This window comes from Bos grunniens, chromosome 4 (assembly GCF_055505025.1).
Source record: "Bos grunniens cultivar Pamir isolate PY7600 chromosome 4, Bosgru_T2T1.0, whole genome shotgun sequence".
NCBI lineage: Eukaryota > Metazoa > Chordata > Mammalia > Artiodactyla > Bovidae > Bos > Bos grunniens.
Window position 1 is genome coordinate 19,005,397 of NC_141168.1, and position 17,504 is coordinate 19,022,900.

General features: G+C 40.9%; 1 protein-coding gene across 20 annotated transcripts in view; it reads left to right on the top strand.

The window, feature by feature from the left end:
- Positions 1–17,504, top strand: part of DGKI (diacylglycerol kinase iota) — a 512,936-nt gene that overhangs the window by 363,419 nt on the left and 132,013 nt on the right. For all 20 annotated transcript variants that reach the window (XM_086395389.1, XM_086395393.1, XM_086395391.1 and 17 more), the window contains one exon: positions 16,503–16,603. In XM_086395389.1, coding sequence (XP_086251515.1) covers positions 16,503–16,603 — 101 coding nt within the window. The remainder of the gene's footprint in view (positions 1–16,502; positions 16,604–17,504) is intronic.

The following is a 17,504-nucleotide window of genomic DNA, read 5'->3' on the forward strand; positions in this document are numbered from 1 at the left end:
CTTTTCGGCTTGTTTGTAATGGTGTTGAGTCTGCAAAAGAGACTTGTAGGGGCGGGTCCTGCCTGTGGGGACGGATGGTGCCTATGTTCTCTCGGCAAAGGTGATCGTGGCTCCAGCATCTGCTGTAATTACATAAAGGGGTATTAGGACTCCCTCAACATTTAAAGTTATATCTCATTGCTTTTAAAATTTACAGATGAATTATTCATGGCTGCGTAGGTGTAGAAACAGTCTTGCAAGTCAGCACTTCTTGTGTAATAAAAGGTCACTTCAAAAGAAGAAAAACAGCAACAACAAAAAAAGTGAAGCTGATACTTAACTCACTTAACTCAGGTGTTTGTACAAGGGGCAGGGCATGGGGCCAGTGAGCTTCAAGATAAAGAGGAAGGTTTTCAGTCGTGTCTGACTCTTTGCGACCCCTTGGACTGTAGCCCGCCAGGCTCCTCTGTCCATGGAATTTTCCAGGCAAGGATATTGGAGCTGGTTCCATTCCCTACCCCAGGGGATCTTCCCAACCCAGGGATGGAACTGGTGTCTCCTGCCTTGTCAGATGAACTCTTTACCGCTGAGCCACCTGGGAAGCCCTCATGAAGGTTTGGGTATAGTCTGTTGGGGAGGAAAATTCATGAGTGTGTTTGTTTAATCAAAGTAAATTTTAGAAAATTAAAAATGAAAAAGCCTGAGATTAGAGGTAACATTAGTCCAATAAACACAACATGACTTTTTAAAGATTATTCCACATACTCTGACTTTGAGGAAAAGAAGCAGAAATTAAGGTCTGATCATCCCAACAGTGACATTAAGCCAGGAGAAATTTCCAAGTCACGCTGGAATTTCGGAAAGTGAATAATTAGACTTCTCTCATTCTTCTATTATGTATTGTTTTATCAGCCATAATTTTAGGATTAAAACAAAGTGTGTTATTTTTCCTAGTGCATCTTTTCGATAGGCATCTGTATTACTTTGCTAGGGCTGCCATAACAGAGTGCCCAGATACACAGGCTTAAACAGAAATTTATTTCCTTGTTGACCTGGAAGCTGGAAGTCTGACATCCAGATGCTGGAAAGACTACTTGCTTCTGAGGCCTCTCTTTGGCTTATAGATAGCCATCTTCTCCCTGGATCTTCACACTGTCTTTCCTCCCTGTCTGCCCGTCTCCTAAGCTCTTCTTCTTATAAGGACACGAGTCAGATTGAATTACGTTTCACTCATATGACCTCTGGAGAAGGCAATGGCACCCCATTCCAGTACTCTTGCCTGGAAAACCCCATGGACGGAGGAGCCTGGTAGGCTGCAGTCCATGGGGTCACTAGGTAGGACAGGACTGAGCAACTTCACTTTCACTTTTCACTTTCATGCATTGGAGAAGGAAATGGCAACCCACTCCAGTGTTCTTGCCTGGAGAATCCCAGGGGCGGGGGAGCCTGGTGGGCTGCCGTCTATGGGATCGCGCAGAGTCGGACACGACTGAAGCGACTTAGCAGCAGCAGCAGCAGCAGATGACCTCATTTTAACTCAGTTCATCTTTAAAGACTTTATCTTCAAATACAGTCACTTTTTTCAGTAGTAGGGTTAGGACTTCAATGTGTGATTTTGGGGGTACACAATCTAGCCCATAACACTGTACTAGAAAAATTTGAATAAATTTTAGGATTTTTCTTCTGTCACCAACTACATGAAGGCTGAACTTTGTGTATTTTACATATATTGATCATTTAATTCTTTAAATTTTTTTTAATTAAACTGTCTAAGAGGCTAAAGGACATTGCTCTTTTATTTGTAGCATATTCTGAGTATTAATTAACTGTGATTTTTCCAGGCAAGAGTATTAGAGTGGGTTGCCATTCCCTTCTCCAAGGGATCTTCCTGACCCAGGGATCAAACCTGGGTATGAGAACCTGGGTATGCGGCATTGCAGGCAGTTTCTTTACCATCTAAGCCACCAAGGAAGCTTCTCATTTGATAAGGTCAGTTACCTCTCTAGGCCAAAATTTATTTTTTGTAAATTAAAATGGCTTACAATATGAACTAAGATTCCTACAAGCCATGAAGCACCCTCCCCTCAAAAAAGGTTTTTAAAGAGCTTCTGGTATATTTTCTAAAAGAGGAGAAACACCCATTGAAATTTAGCACACCCATGATTTCTCCCCACATCCCCAGCATTTGGGGCTTTCTAGATGGCACAGTATCTGCCTGCAATGTGGGAGACCTGGCTTCGATCCCTGGGTTGGGAAGATCCCCTGGAGAAGGGAAAGGCTACCCACTCCAGTATTCTGGCCTGGAGAATTCCATGGACTGCATAGTCCATGGAGTTTTTCAAAGAGTCAGACACGACTGAGTGACTTTCACTTTCAGATGTCACAGTGGTAAAGAATTTTGCTGCCAATGCAGAAGATGCAGGTTCAGGAAAGATCCCCTGGAGAAGTTGAAATAGCAACCCACTCCAGCGTTCTTGCCTGGAAAATCCCATGGACAGAGGAGCTTGGTGGTCTACAGTCCATAGGGTTGCAAAGAATCCGACATGACTGAGCACAGCACAATATGAACTTTAAATTTTTGCTCAGATCTGAATTCCTAAGTCATTATTATAATAAAAATAAAGTTAAATACTGTTAGAAAATAGTTATATCTTTAGATATACCAACACAACTGTGAAGTTAGTCATAAAATTGCTGCATTCAGAGAAAAAAAAAAGAAACATCTCAGTTTTTACTCCAGTACTGCAGTGATAACTATATTATATTCTGCCATGGAGTATGAAGAACATATCAATTACAAAGAAATCTGGACATTTGTTTTGAGTGTTGCAGGAGGGTATTTATTTCAGGTTGCTTTGCTGAGGTGGTAATGAAATGCAATGTGCATTTCATTTGTGAGAGTTTCAATTGAATTATACAAATGCAATTGAGTTTTTCTCATCTGTCATAATACCCTGAAATGCTTATATGAAATGAAAAAAGAGTATAGTTTAAAAGACATGAAAAGAAAATACTTCTTGATGCTAGATTTAATTAATCCCTAGAACTTTTGTGTCACACATTTTGTGTCAGAAAATGGAATTCTAAAGAGAATTCAGCATGTTCCAAAATTTTCAGCTAAGATATTTGATTAAAACGAATGTGGAGTTAGAATTACAAATGGAACAAAAAGGCCAAAACTTTTCAGCTTTATATTACAGAAAGCTATAATTATTTTATTTTTCTTAATTAATCATTTAGGCTCTACTGCTTTCAAGTGACTTCTGTCCTCTTATTGGGGCATAAATAAGTCTTTTGGTCAGAGGATGTTTTGTTACCTAGGTGAAGTAAAACAATTACACATTTCCTTGAAGAAAGGTTCTTGGTTTATGAGTATGTTAGGATACCGCCTTTAGTAAAGGCTTGATCTATCGGGTTGGTCAAAAAGTTCATTTGGGTTTTTCCATGACATCTTACAGAAAAGTCCAAATTAACTTTTTGGCCAAAATGCTGGACCATCTGGTACTTTAATGTGATAAGTGAGAGGATAGAATAAACTGGACCAGCAAAAGTACCCCAATTATTTCTCAACAGTAACCTTTTCCCCTCTCTTTTCTTATTCTCTTTTAGTACTGGTAGCAGGTATTTTCATGTTCATCATCATCATACAAGTAATTTGTCTACACACTAAAAGTTTATCTCAAGGAACTTTGTTCTCTCCAAGTTTACTGTCAAACTTTACAAAAATTATCTGTACTGATGAGTAATTGTGGTAGTCACAGAATTGTTCTGTGACCTTTTCAAGTTCTGTTCTAGCAATACATCTTTAGTCTGTCTGTTCTTAATGCCATCAGGAAAAATGATTCCAAGAAAAAAATTTCTTTAGTCGTTGGATTAGAAATTAGAGAAAGGTGGTGAAAAGTTTCTTCCTAGTTGGCTGAATTTGCTGGGTTGGAGAGTTGAATTTTAAGGATTTTCCAATTCTTTCTTCTTGGATTTCTGACGAGGACACACGGGGGAGTGGGGACCCATCTGTGTCACAAGTTGGGGGCTTAGCTTTCCACCAGCTGTAGCTTGATGGATAGAAGGGTTATGAAGCCATGTCTCTCTCCTGAGCCCAGTGCAGCCCCGCTGAGTGAGTATTGCAGACTTTGGGAAGCCATAGTCGACCTGGGGGGAAAATGAGTCAAAACGTAGCACAGTGAAATACTACCTATTAAAAAAAAATGACTTTGCAAACATCCTTTCTCTGATATCCAGATCTTAAGAAAATGTATGTCATGGATGTTTTTATAGAAGGCTAAAACCATTAAAGGAAGTGTTTCTTAGGCAATGCCATTTGTTGTAAGGCTAATACTTTTTATTTTCTTGATATGAAACAAAACATGGAATCCTCTCCTTACTGAGCCTGTTTTCTAGGGATACAGAGCTCATTCCACACAGTTTGCATGATAACTTTTCAATAAGAACACATCTTGTAATTCATGTAGCCAACCCTTCCTCAAATTAATTAGAGTTACATTTCTCCACCACAGTAGATGGTTATGTTTATTTTCACTCCATTTTTGCTTTATGCATTTTTGGCCCTTGCTTTTTTCCCTTTATAAACAGTTTTAAATTCTTGTTCTTTTTCTATAGTTTTTAGGTGAATTAAATGTTAAATATTAAATATAAAATATTTAAATTATAAACACGCTAGGATTTTTTTCTTTTTGGTAAAAAGTTGTTTTGATGTTACACAGACACCCATTTAGATACCTCCACCTGAATCACCAGAGTGCTTAGTTACTAGAGGATGACCAAATATGTTAGGCTTTAAGCCTGCTTTCAGTGTCTTTCAGGATATTTGTGAAAGGCTAGAAATGTTTTCTTCTGTGAAATGATACTTTCTGAACTACTCAACTCCCATTCCTTACTCCACACTATTTTCTAGGAAAGAAAGTCTGCTTTCTCATCAGTTACAAATAAGAGCAGGACATGAACAACAGTTGGTGATTACAAACCCAAGGGAAGATTTTTGCCATTTAAATAGCAGATACGTGTAAGGTTTTCTTCGTTTGCTATATCAACGTTGAAACCTGAAGTAAAAAGAAAAATTCTTCCTGTTGGAGCACATGCGATCTGAAGCCATTTAAATGACCTGGGAGTAACATTGTTTTAGTGTGGCTCAGGCTCACTGGTTCAAGCCCAGTGATTCCTTACTTCATTGGAGATAGTGATTATTGGTCCTCTACAATCAGAAGAGCAAAATAATTCTGTATGCTTTTGAAGGCTAGGGTACTCAGAGTAGCTCAGATTAGCGTTTTATGATAGAACCTTTAGTCACTTTTAAATACAAGACCTTCATTACATGGAATTATTTCATAAAGTGTAAATGCTTTTGGCTGGGCATGATGAGATGGATTGAGTTCTTTACTTCCTGTTACAAGCTGTTCTTCATCCCAGCCATTTGAATTTATAGAGTTCTACGAAAATGTATGTTCCCTCTCTCTCTCTTGATTTCCATCCCTCTTTTTTTTTAATTAATTAATTTATTTTAATTGGAGGCTGATATTGTAGTGTTTTTTGCCATTGACATGAATAAGCCACGGGTGTATATGTGTTCCCCATCCTAAACCCCTCTTTATTTTCTGCGATATTTGTTTTCTTTGCCTTTCATGGTGATAGTTTTCTCCTCTTCATATACTTCCATATTTTTAAGCATAAAATAGTATAAAAAGAGTGTAAGTGGGAACTTAAGTTCTAAAACTCCTATAGACATTTTTCCCCCAAAGGTTGTCATCCCTGTTTGCCAGTTCAGCAAATACCAGGGAAGGAGATTCCACTTTCATAGTTCTTACCTCTGTAGATGGTGTCTTATCACAAGTAGAAATTCTCCACTGGTATTAACCAGAGGCAGCCAGAGAATCAACTCCATGCATGAGGAGAGCACAGCAATGATGAGAAACGTGAGCACTGCAATTATTTCCTGTTTGGATGTAGTAATGGGAACTGATTTTTCCTTTGAACCAAATTCTGTTGAGTGGTCCCCATTCTGGACAAAAATGCATCATATGCATCACACATGATTTGGTGGAATGAATAACATAGTCTGTTAACCGTGAAAAATCTTGTTTCTCATTGCAAAATTAGCGAGTCTAGATGAGAAGCAGTAACTTAGGTGTTGAAAGCCTCATATTTAATACATACTGTGAGAGATGTAAAGTTAGATATATATAGAGAGCTGGGCATTCTGTTCTTTTTTTATTGAGATTTACAGTATTATATTCACTTCAGGTGTACAGTGTAGTGATGCAGAATTTTTATAGATTTTTTCCATTTGTAGTTATTATAAATTATTGGCTGTATTCCCTATGCTCTGCAGTATATCCTTTTAGCTTATTTATTTTGTACAGCGTACAAGGGAAGGTAACAAAACCATCATATCATGATCACATTGACATTTTATACTAACTGCTGCCTGTGCGGTGTGATAAGGGTGTGAATGGGTACAAGAGCATACGTAGTCTAGTCGCAGGATGATAGGAGTCTGGTCTTGGTCTGTGAGGGTTTCAGTGAAGGGGTAGAGCGCTCAGCTGGTGAAGAATCTGCCTGTACCGCAGGAGACCCTGGTTCAATTCCTGGGTGGGGAAGTTCCCCTGGAGAAGGAACAGGCTACCCAGTCCAGTATTCTTGAGTTTCCCTGGTGGCTCAGCTGGTAAAGAATCCACCTACAATGTGGGAGACCTGGGTTCGATCCCTGGATTGGGAATATCCCCTGGAGAAGGGAAAGGCTATCCACTCCAGTAGTCCATGGAGTCACAAAGAGTCATACACAACTGAGCAACTTTCATTTTCAGAGAGCTCAGCTGGTAAAGAATCTACCTGCAGTGAAGGAGACCTGGGTTCGATCCCTGTGTTGGGAAGATCCCCTGGAGGAGGTATGGCAACCCATTCCTGTATTCTTGCCTGGAGAATCCCCATGGACAGAGGAGCCTGGTGGGCTACAGTCTATGTGGTTGAAAAGAGTCTGACACGACTGGTGACTAAGCCCAGCACAGAGAAGCATAGGAGGCTTCCCAGACGGTGCTAGCAGTAAAGAATCTGCTTGCAAATGCAGGAGGCACAAGAGATGTGGGTTCCATCCCTGGGTCAGGAAAATCCCCTGGAGTAAGAAGTGGCAACCCACTCCAGTGTTCTTGCTTGAAAAAGTCCATGGACAGAGGAATCTGGAGGGCTACAGTCTGTGGTGCTGCAAAGAGTTGGACACAACTGAGCACGCACACACACACACACACCAGAAGCGTATGTATTTGGAAGGCATTTAGAGGAGGGAGAAGGAGCAGGCAGACATTTACTTGGGAAACCAGCAGAGTTTTTTCTATTGAAATCCAAGAGCAAAGAGCTTCAAGGAGCCCAAAGTTAACCACAGAGTGAAATGCTGCCGAAGGGAGAATTAGGGTGAGAGGTTAGAAGGGAATTTAAAATGCATGAACAAAGGGAAAGGAGAAAGTGAGGAGACTGTGTGATCTTATGGAGAGGAGAGTTTGAGCATTTATGACTTAAAAAAATAAATCTGTGTCTCTGGTACCCAGAAGTTGTAACATTAAGTTTATGTGCAGTGGTTCCACATGAAATCTCAGCATTAGGTGACTGAGTCCTAATTAGAGTCCTTAGCATCTGTGGCAATGACTGCCTCCAAAGCAAATGGGTGGTGAGGAGAATCTGATATACTGATCAAAGCTGTTGGCCTGTTTCTTTTTCCTTTCCGCAGAAATGATGAAACCGCTGTACTGGTCTAGATGCTTTGCAATGCCACGGACTAAAACCGCTAAGAGTTTGTTCTCTTCTCTTTAAAATGCCAGGAACCTAATAATGCTAATTTTACTCTATTGCATATCCACTGATTACAATTTCAGAAGCTTAGAAATGTATTACAGTTTCAGTGGAAGCATGAAAATGTGCATTTGAAGATATCAAGAAAATTTTAAAATGAAGTTTTGTTTCAACCAGTGGCATAAAAGCGCTTTGATCTTTGGTACTTGTCGCCTATTTGTAGTGTATTTGCCATGAAGGCAGCGCACATTTCCTTGATGTGTGTCTAGCTTTCATGCTTAAAGTTTACATATCTTTGCCATTAGTGCCAGTGGCTGATTACCTCAGTGACTTAATATCCAATTCTGACCCAAATAGTATAGGAAAGGTCAATAAACAGAAACCTGGAGAGAGGTTTATATTCTTTAGGAAGAATTGACAAAGGCTTACAGCAGTCTAAACCAAATATTGAATTAGATGACATCTAACATCTCTCCCAACCCCATAATGCTTTAATTTCATTATCTTGTTGGGATCTGGAAGGCTAGCTGTCTCAAATAATTTGTAAGCTATGACATGTTATATGAGCCACCTCACAAATGGATGTCTTAAGGAGCCAAGAACTTAGTCAACTCCTATCAAAAAAGAATTAACAGCCTATAAAGGGACTTTCTCCAGAAAAACATGTCAGACAGCAGGAAGTCATGATTGCTGCTAATGTGATTTTGGTTTATCCTTGGTTCCAAATTCAAAGAGCCTTTCACAATTTATTTCCCAGTCCTGACTTATTGTTCTGTGCTCTAGGCTGGAGACAACTGAATTATTAGAGCTCTCTCTGAACTCGGCAGGTGTCAAAAGTCCATTTTAAATCTCTCTTCAGAAGCTTTGACTTGATTTGGTTTTACTGCTCAATGTACAGAGGCCCACTTGGATAAGTTATTATCAGTCATGGTTTCGATATGTTCTCAGATAAACAGGCAAATTCTAGGAAGTGGCTAAAGGCAAGGTCATTGAGTATATTTAAATCAGGCCCAGCTTGATAGACAATAAGAGGATGTGGTAGTGAATGCTTCTGGTTCACCATTATTTAAAGAACAAGTAGTCTTGAAGTGGTTTATGTGCCTTTCTGGTGGGGACATTCTCTTTATTTGTGTGTTCTGCCCTCTTGGTTTGTGTAGATCCCACTAGAAGTAAGATATGAGGGAGTGGGAAAGCATAACCCAGCATGGATTTACCTCCAAATCTAGAAAGCCAATGACAATCATGGACAGCCAAAGCAGGGTTTGCCTGGGGCTTCCGAAGACAAAATTCTGGAGTGAGCATCTCACAGATGGTCTGATTTCAAACTGTGCTTAAGCCTCAGGGCTGTTCAGAGTCCCAGAAGGATTTGAGTTTCTTGCGTTTCACTCATTTATTTGTTTAAAATCAGGTATTGTAAACAACAGAGACTGACTCTATTTTTGGTGCTGGAGCCGCCACGGGGAGGAAGAAATAGTTTTTCATGTCAAGAATTCACACTGGAAGTTAATATCTTAATCAAAGTCCATTCATCAAACAAGAGCTGAGCCGATTCAAATGGATTCTGTTAAAGTGAAAAGTGAAAGTGAAGTCGCTCAGTTGTGTCTGACTCTTTGCAACCCTATGGACTGTAACCAGGCTTCTCCATCCATGGGATTTTCCAGGCAAGAATACTGGAGTAGGTTGCCTTTTCCTTCTCCAGGATTCTGTCAAAGATTAGTTTAAAACATCCTTTGTCCTGTCTATGTTATGACTGAAAAGAATCTCACATTTACTTTTCTTGAAAGAAATTAAATCATCTGCTATGGCTTCCCAGGTGGCTGCTGCTACTGCTGCTGCTGCTGCTGCTGCTGCTAAGTCGCTTTATTCATTTCTGACTGTGCGATCCCATAGACGGCAGCCCATTAGGCTCCTCTGTCCCTGGGATTCTCTGCCCTAGTGGTAAAGAACACGCCTGCCAATGCCGGAGATGCAAGAGACATGCGTTCAATCCCTCAATCAGGACGATCCCCTGGAAGAGGGCATGGCATCCCACTGCAGTATTCTTGCTTGGAGAATCTCATGGACAGAGAAGCCTGGTGGGCTACAGGCCACGGGGTTGCAAAGAGTTGGACACGACTGAGCGACTCCCACTACCACTACCGCAACTGAGCCACTTAGCGCGTGCACACTACTACTGTCACTACTGCTACTTCTCCCGCTCCTCCTTCCTCTTCTCTTTCCTCCCTTCTCCTCTTCCTCCCCTCCTCCTCCTCCTCATTATTAAATCAGGCTTCAGGACAGAAAGGCAGGCAGAGCTGTGATGCTTTTCTGCCTTGCAAACGAAAACTCTTTATACATGAGTAAAATAGGCCCAGTTAAATTATAGGTCATTATACTGCTACCCGAAACCACACACTATGTAGACTCATTGGTTTCTGTGATGAAATAAAATTTAACTGGGCCCTTGAGTGAGTCATGTGTATGTGTGTGCTAAGTTGCTTCAGTTGTGTCCAACCCTTTGTGACCCTATGGACTGTGGCCCACCAGGCTCCTCTGTCCACATGAACCGTTTAAGAAATGTTGAAACAGGACATTGCAAGGTACAAAATATAGAATCATTTTACAGCTTTAAGGTTGTCCTTTGTAATGTGAATTAGGATTTATATCCTTACTATCTTTTAGTAGAATATCTTGCAAACATTCACAGTCCCCACTTGCATTCTCATCCAGCAGATGAGCTTGTAACTCTGATGAACCCTGTCTCCCAACCTGCACCAACAGACTTGCACCCTGCAAAGGTTAGAGATCTGCTACTGCTGCTGCTAAGTTGCTTCAGTCATGTCCAACTATGTGCAACCTCATAGACGGCAGCCCAACAGGCTCCTCTGTCCCTGGGATTCTCCAGGCAAGAATGCTGGAGTGGGTTGCCATTTCCTTCTCCAGTGCATGAAAATGAAAAGTGAAAGTGAAGTTGCTCAGTCATGTCCAACTCTTCCCAATCCCACGGACTGTAGCCTACCAGGCTCCTCCATCCATGGGATTTTCCAGGCAGGAGTACTGGAGGGGTTGCCATTGCCTTCTCCGGGTTCAGTGCAGTTCAGTTCAGTTCAGTCACTCAGTCATGTCCGACTCTTTGCGACCCCATGAACTGCAGCACACCAGGCCTCCCTGTCCATCACCAACTCCCGGAGTCCACCCAAACCCATGTCCATTGAGTTGGTGATGCCATCCAACCATCTCATCCTCTGTCGTTCCCTTCTCCTCCTGCCCTCAATCTTTCCCAGCATCAGGGTCTTTTCAAATGACTCAGCTCTTCACATCAGGTAGGCAAAGTATTGGAGTTTCAGCTTCAGCATCAGTCCTTCCAATGAATATTTAGGATTGATTTCCTTTAGGTTAGCGACCTACTAACTACTATTTAGAGTTATGATTCTGGTTTCTTCTGTGATATTATTATTCAGGACTAAATTAAAAAGAGAAAAAGGCCTGTGGAAATTGAAGGAGCATTCAGTTCAGTTCAGTTCAGTCGCTCATAACAAAACAACAGTGAAACATTATGTTGAATACTTATTTACCAGGAATGTGCTGTCTTACACACAGCTCCTCATTCAGTGCTCATTTTTAGATTAGAAAATGGTTTAGAGAAGATAACTTCAGAGCTCTCAATGTCAAATGTGTACTAATTGCCAGAGTTCATATTGGAGCTAAGATTTTTCTGACTCCATGTCCTCCTTTATGGACTACGCTTTATTGTCTTAATATTAAGTGGTACAACTCTCAGGTGATTCCTGTTCCAAATGAGAAAATGAGATTATATGATGTCAGTTGTCTGGAAGTGGGAACAGAAGCACCCAGCTCATCCCTTCTGTCCACGAGGGGTGTCTGTACATAGGAGGTTGGGATGAGAGGAGTCTGTTACCAGCCTGAGAGAGACAGAGGGTCATAAGGAAATTGATTGAGAGGATGAAGAAGCTTGGAGACACAAGGGAGGAATTTAACCCTTAAGGATTGTAAGTTTTTGAAGAGACCGTTTAAAAAATCTATTGACAGAAACTGCAGGAGAGCAGATAGCGATGAGAATGAGATGCAAGTTGTGTTCAGAGAGCGGTCTTCATGGCAGTCGACCTCTCCCCACCCCTCTCCCCAGCATCTCAGGGTACTGGATGTGTGCAGGTGGAGGGGGAAGGTGTGGTCTGGAGTTCTTGGAGGCCCCTATTGGTGACTTTAGCAAGAGGTGCTCTCATTATGGTTGTTGAGAAAGTCATAATGAGGATATTTGTGACTTAAGTTCAGAGCATCAACTTCCAGTCTACACAAGGAGCTCATTCTTGATGTTTCAGAGGAAATCAGCAAGAAGGCAATAGCCTGAGGCCATTGTCCCCATTTTAAAAGACGTTCAATGCTTGCTGAGTCCTTTGCAGGGACCTTGAGGGGTTCCTTGGAAGTCAGGTTTGGAACCCCTGATACAGAGCTTACATTAGTCCTGGAGGAACTTCAGGCAGATGTTGGCACATCCATTTTTACCAGGTTGTTAGTCTCGTCTATGCTCTACCAACTTTCTTGGCAAACTTTAATTTTAGAAAACTAATGGCAATGCTGTTCCCCAGAGTCCAAGGAACAGCTTTGTCATCTTCCACCTCCGGTCAGCCGTTAATGGGACACGATATATTTTGACGTCAAAGGACGTATTTGAATTACTTGACTTTCATTTCATCTCTGTGCACTTTTCTCCCTCTGTGTTCTAGTCGTTTGTTTTCACGTTATCACTTGGCCTGTAAAATATCAAGTGCGAGAAGATCCGGGACAGTCATGACACCAGCCAGGCTAGACAGTTTGCCCCCGAGGAAGCCCGGCAGCATGTTAGAAGTGTCTGGGGAGTTCCCGTGTGTGCCCTGGTCTCCGTTCTGTGCTTGTCAGCAGCAGGCGCTCGTGTTTATTAGGCAGAACCTCAGCTGAAAGAACAAGCTTCAGAATCACCATTAGACTGATAAGAGCTTATAGGATGCACTTATAATGTGCCAGACATTTTTCTAAGCACATCGCCTGTATTTATTGATCCACCAATTCTCTTAACACCCCTGTGAGGTGAATAGATTGTTATCCCTACCTTTCCCACGAGGAAGCTGAAGCACAGTTTCCCAATTGACTGGTAACTGGAACTTGACTTCTGAGCCAGTCAGCCTAAGTTGGGGTCTGAGCTCTTAACCACTTGGTTGAGCTGTCTCCCATCTCTACTCTGTTGAAAAAAATGTTATATTAGTTTTCACTGTATAACAAAGTAATCAGCTATACATGTATGTATGTGTAGAGTCGGACACGACTGAGCGACTGAACTGAACTGAACTGATATATATATGTATATTTATGTGTGTGTGTATATATCCCCTCTTTTTGAATTTCTTTCCCATTTAGGTCACCACAGAATATTAGGTAGAGTTCCCTGTGCTATACAATATATTCTCATAGGTGTCCTATTTTATACATAATATCAATACAGTATATATGTCAATTCCAATCTCTCAATTTTACCCACCCACCCTTTTTCCCACTTGGTATCCATGCATTTATTCTCTATATCTGTCTCTCTATTTCTGCTTTGTAAATAAGATCATTTATACCAATTTTTTTTCAGATTCTACATATATGTATTAATATAGAATATTTGTTTTTCTCTGATTTCACTCTGTGTGATAGTTTCTAGGTCTTTACAAATTATCCAATTTTGTTCCTTTTTATGGCTGAGTAATGTTGTATATATCTACCACACCTTCTTTATCCATTCCTCTGTTGATGAACATTTGACCTGATCTGGGGCACTATTTGATAGCAGCCCAGACTCCAGGAACCCTAGTCAGAGGCTGGAGTTAAGCCAGGTACCCCAGTTAAGAGGCTGCTGCTGTTGGAAAGGTGGGAGGTGTTGTGGGTGCTGAGAGAAGATGGGAGATGATAGTAGGAGAGCGAACGTGTAGGAAATGGGAAAAACAGCATGTCCAGTGGTTGGTGGAGGTCTCCATTCTGGAGATGAAGTGAGATAATATTTGAGAATTCGTTTGGGATCTGGAAAGTTCCATAAGATTGGTGGGACAGTAGTGTGTGATGGGAATCAGTGGGTTTGGATGAGAACTTGGGAGGCAGAAGTGTGTGGGCAGAGAGCAGATACTGATGGGTTTGAGAAAGGTGGCTCACACTGGTTAGTGCATGGGGAACCCCCCGGAGGAGGGCTGCGGGACTGCTCCACAGTTCCTCTCTGCATCCCATTTCCTGCTCTGCAGCTGTTGTGGTGGCCCAGCTCTTGACTCAACATCTCAGACCATTGGAGAGGACTGGAGCTTACTGCCACTAGAGCCCCCAAAAGCACTGTCTCAAAAAACTTTTTGATGGAACTCTTCAACCTCTGCCCTCTCTCTTCTCCTGTTACAGAGTATGTTGAGCCGCCATATACTATGCTTCCATCTTCCCTCTTATCTGCTGAATACTCACTAACTAAAATCTTTGCAGTTCATTAAGGTGAACTTGACATTAAAAAGATCAAGCCCCTCGTAGGACTTCCCTGATGGTCCAGTGGTTAGGATTCGACGTTTCCACTGCAGGGGCACGGGTTTGATCCCTGGTTGAGGAACTAAGATCTTATATGCTGTGTCGTGAAGCCAAAAAAAGAAAGATCAGGCTACTCTTAATTTCAGAATGAGCATTTGGTGCGAACATCGTGTGGTCACTCTGTTGATTCTTTCCTATCTGCTTAACACTAACACCTAACATTGATATAATCCTTCCTTTTACTCATGCCTTGAACTACCATCTATTTACATATTAATGCACTTTTAAAATAATTATATTAATATTATTTTTCTAAAAATGATAAAACTGAGTAAAAAATAATCCCCAAATCCCACCAGGTAGCGGTAACCATCTCAGACAGCCTATTGAACCTTTTCTTCAGATCCTTCTCTGTAAAACCCTGAATTCAATATTTCACATGGAAGAGATTATGCCATATGTAAGTTTCCATGACTTTTTTTTTTTTTCACTTAACAATATGTTGTAGTCAGACTTTCTTCTAAATGAAGATGCTCATTTGTATTATTTGTCCTGCATTCTCCTGTTTGTACCAACAGTTTAGTTAACCACCCCACTGCTGATTATTCATTAACAAGAGTCTGAGCACCACATAGGGATCATCTGACTCTGCTAATCCAGGCTCTAGGGCTTTGCTGTCAATCTTTGGGATCCTTGGCCTCATATAATAGAAGGAGTATAAAAGGGATGAGTAAAGAATCCAAGACTCTGCTCCCAGCTCTGTCACTCAGTAGCTCTGTGACCTTAACTCACTTCATGTTTCTGAACCTCAGGCGCCCTCTCTGCAAATAGTGGCATAAGGATGCGTGATACAAAAGGTCTGTTCTGCATATTCACAAGTGTACTTCAAACTACATCTCCCATCCCAACTTAAATATTCATGTCAGTTTTATTCATCAGTACTCGTTAAGTTGGAATCTGTATGGAGGGAGTTATTATACTTTGCCCTAAAAGGAATTTTTAGACAAGAGAATGAAATTATTTCTCCTTCTTTCAGTGAAATTGTGTATGCGTGGGTGCATGTGTGTGTGTGGTGTGTGTGAGGCAGGGGTGGAGGTATCCGACAATATTTTAAAAGTATCACTCTGTCCTTCCATCCATCTTTTTCCTCCTTCTTCCCTCTCCCTCTCCTTCCTCCTCTCTTCTTTCCTTCCTTTTTTCTTTCTGTCTATATTTTCCTTCCTTTCTTTGTCTCCTTCCTGTCCCTCCCTTCCTGAAGTGAATTGAGGACTAATGCTCTTCTTTCTGCTTTAGTCAATGGGAACTTTCTTCCCATAATACAAGATAGCAGAAGCCATAAAGACAAATGGGATTGTGTCATACTAATTTATCAGAGAAATGTACTATTTCATAGTGGTGATGATGTAGATCAAATTATTTCACTAAACTGATGCCCATGTTGAAAATCTGAGTTAAAAACACCCAAGGAATCCAGGTAAAAACATTCTGAGGGTAAATAGGATGCTTTAGAAAGTTTGGTATGACTCCCTTTTAATTGTTCATTATCTATCCTGAGCCAGTTTGGGTTGAATTCTTTTAAAATGAATGAAATACTTCAGTCTCTTCCTAAAGAATGTATTTTGTACTTATTTTAACACTTTTTCTCCATTTGGGGGTGCTCAGTGGCATCATCACGGGCAACATTTATTTGTAGTTTGCTTTGACTGAGAAATGTTCTCAGGGAGTTTGAGGTGTGCAGGGCCATTTCTTTTTCAGTCCTGTGCTTTCTGGCTTGTTGGTCTGCTTTTCATGTTTTTCTGTCTCTTCTCAGAGCCAAGCCATTCTGGGCATATCTGCTAAAGCAGTTCTTTCCAGCTCTACACCACTTGTCACCATTTCAGATTAGCTACATCTGATTTATTGTGGAACTGAACACATGATATTATTGGAGTTTTTAATAAGTTACTAGTAAAAAAAAAAAAAAAAACGAGTAGGCTCCAGAAGCATTTTCTGCTCATTCCCATGTTATTACCTAAATTCCAGAAACCTGAGGTTTCCAGAGAGGTGTTCTTCAGATAATTGCTGTATTCTGGTCAAGAACCCATGATTCTGGTTTGAGTATTGACTCTTTTTCTTAGCAGAAAGAGTCAGTATTGCCTTTAGTCCAGCAAGGGGCTATGACTCTCAGTTCTGCGCTCTCCTTGATTTCTGACCTCTTGGTTCTTGTTTTGCAGTCCCCAGTCTGTTCCAGACCGTCTGAGGATCCGGGTGAACAAAATCAGTTTACAAGACTATGAAGGATTCCACTACGACAAAGAGAAACTCCGGGAAGCCTGTAAGTTGGAAGTGCCTAAGGGGTGTAATGGGATCAGCTCATTTTCAGTCTTTTGGTCCTCCTTGATTTGATGGATAGATTCATCTCTGTCCAGAAGTCATGGTTAAAGAAATGTAGGGAAGCGTAGTAACACATGAACCCAAAGTGATGCCATATAGAAGAACATGGAACTAGGAAAGGAAATTAGAAGGAAGTAGTTCTGCTCTTGATGCTATGTTAAGATCTCTTGGTTTATTAACCAGTTTAGTCTCAGGTTTACATAAAATGAGAAAAGCAGAAAGTTGGTGACACCATATGGTATAATAACATCTAGGAAATTCTTAAGACAGCATGCATCCCTTCTTGAAGACTGTGTTACCAATTACTGTCCTCATTCTTCATGCCAGTGTGACAGTTATCTGTGAAGACACTTCCTTCACTTCTAGCTGTTATGTGATTATATGACATCTAAGAAAGATCCACAGCATTGTAAATGTCATGGTAAAATGAGTCATTGATGAGGTGCCAGTGTTTCTGAAATCTTAAATTGAGTCAATGTATGAATTCCTTCTCAATGTTCATATTTTCCATATGTTTCTTTAAATATATAACCAAGTATTAGTTCACTTTGCTCATCATTTCATATTTATTGGGCATTTATTACATTCTAGTCACTATTTTAGATCCATGTCTGCATATGATATGTGAAGTAATTGGGGAGGGTTTACCAGAAGCAGTTAAGACTATAGGTGTGTTAGATATTAGGGTTCTGGGTTCCTTCTTAACTGTGGGAGCTGATAGTCAAGTGCAGTAAAGTTTGAGAAGATGAGGGCCAGTATCCAAGGGCACAGATAGGGATGCCAGCGGAGAGAAAGAAGTGTTGTGTAGAACCTGAGATTTATGAACTAAAACTCAAACTGTC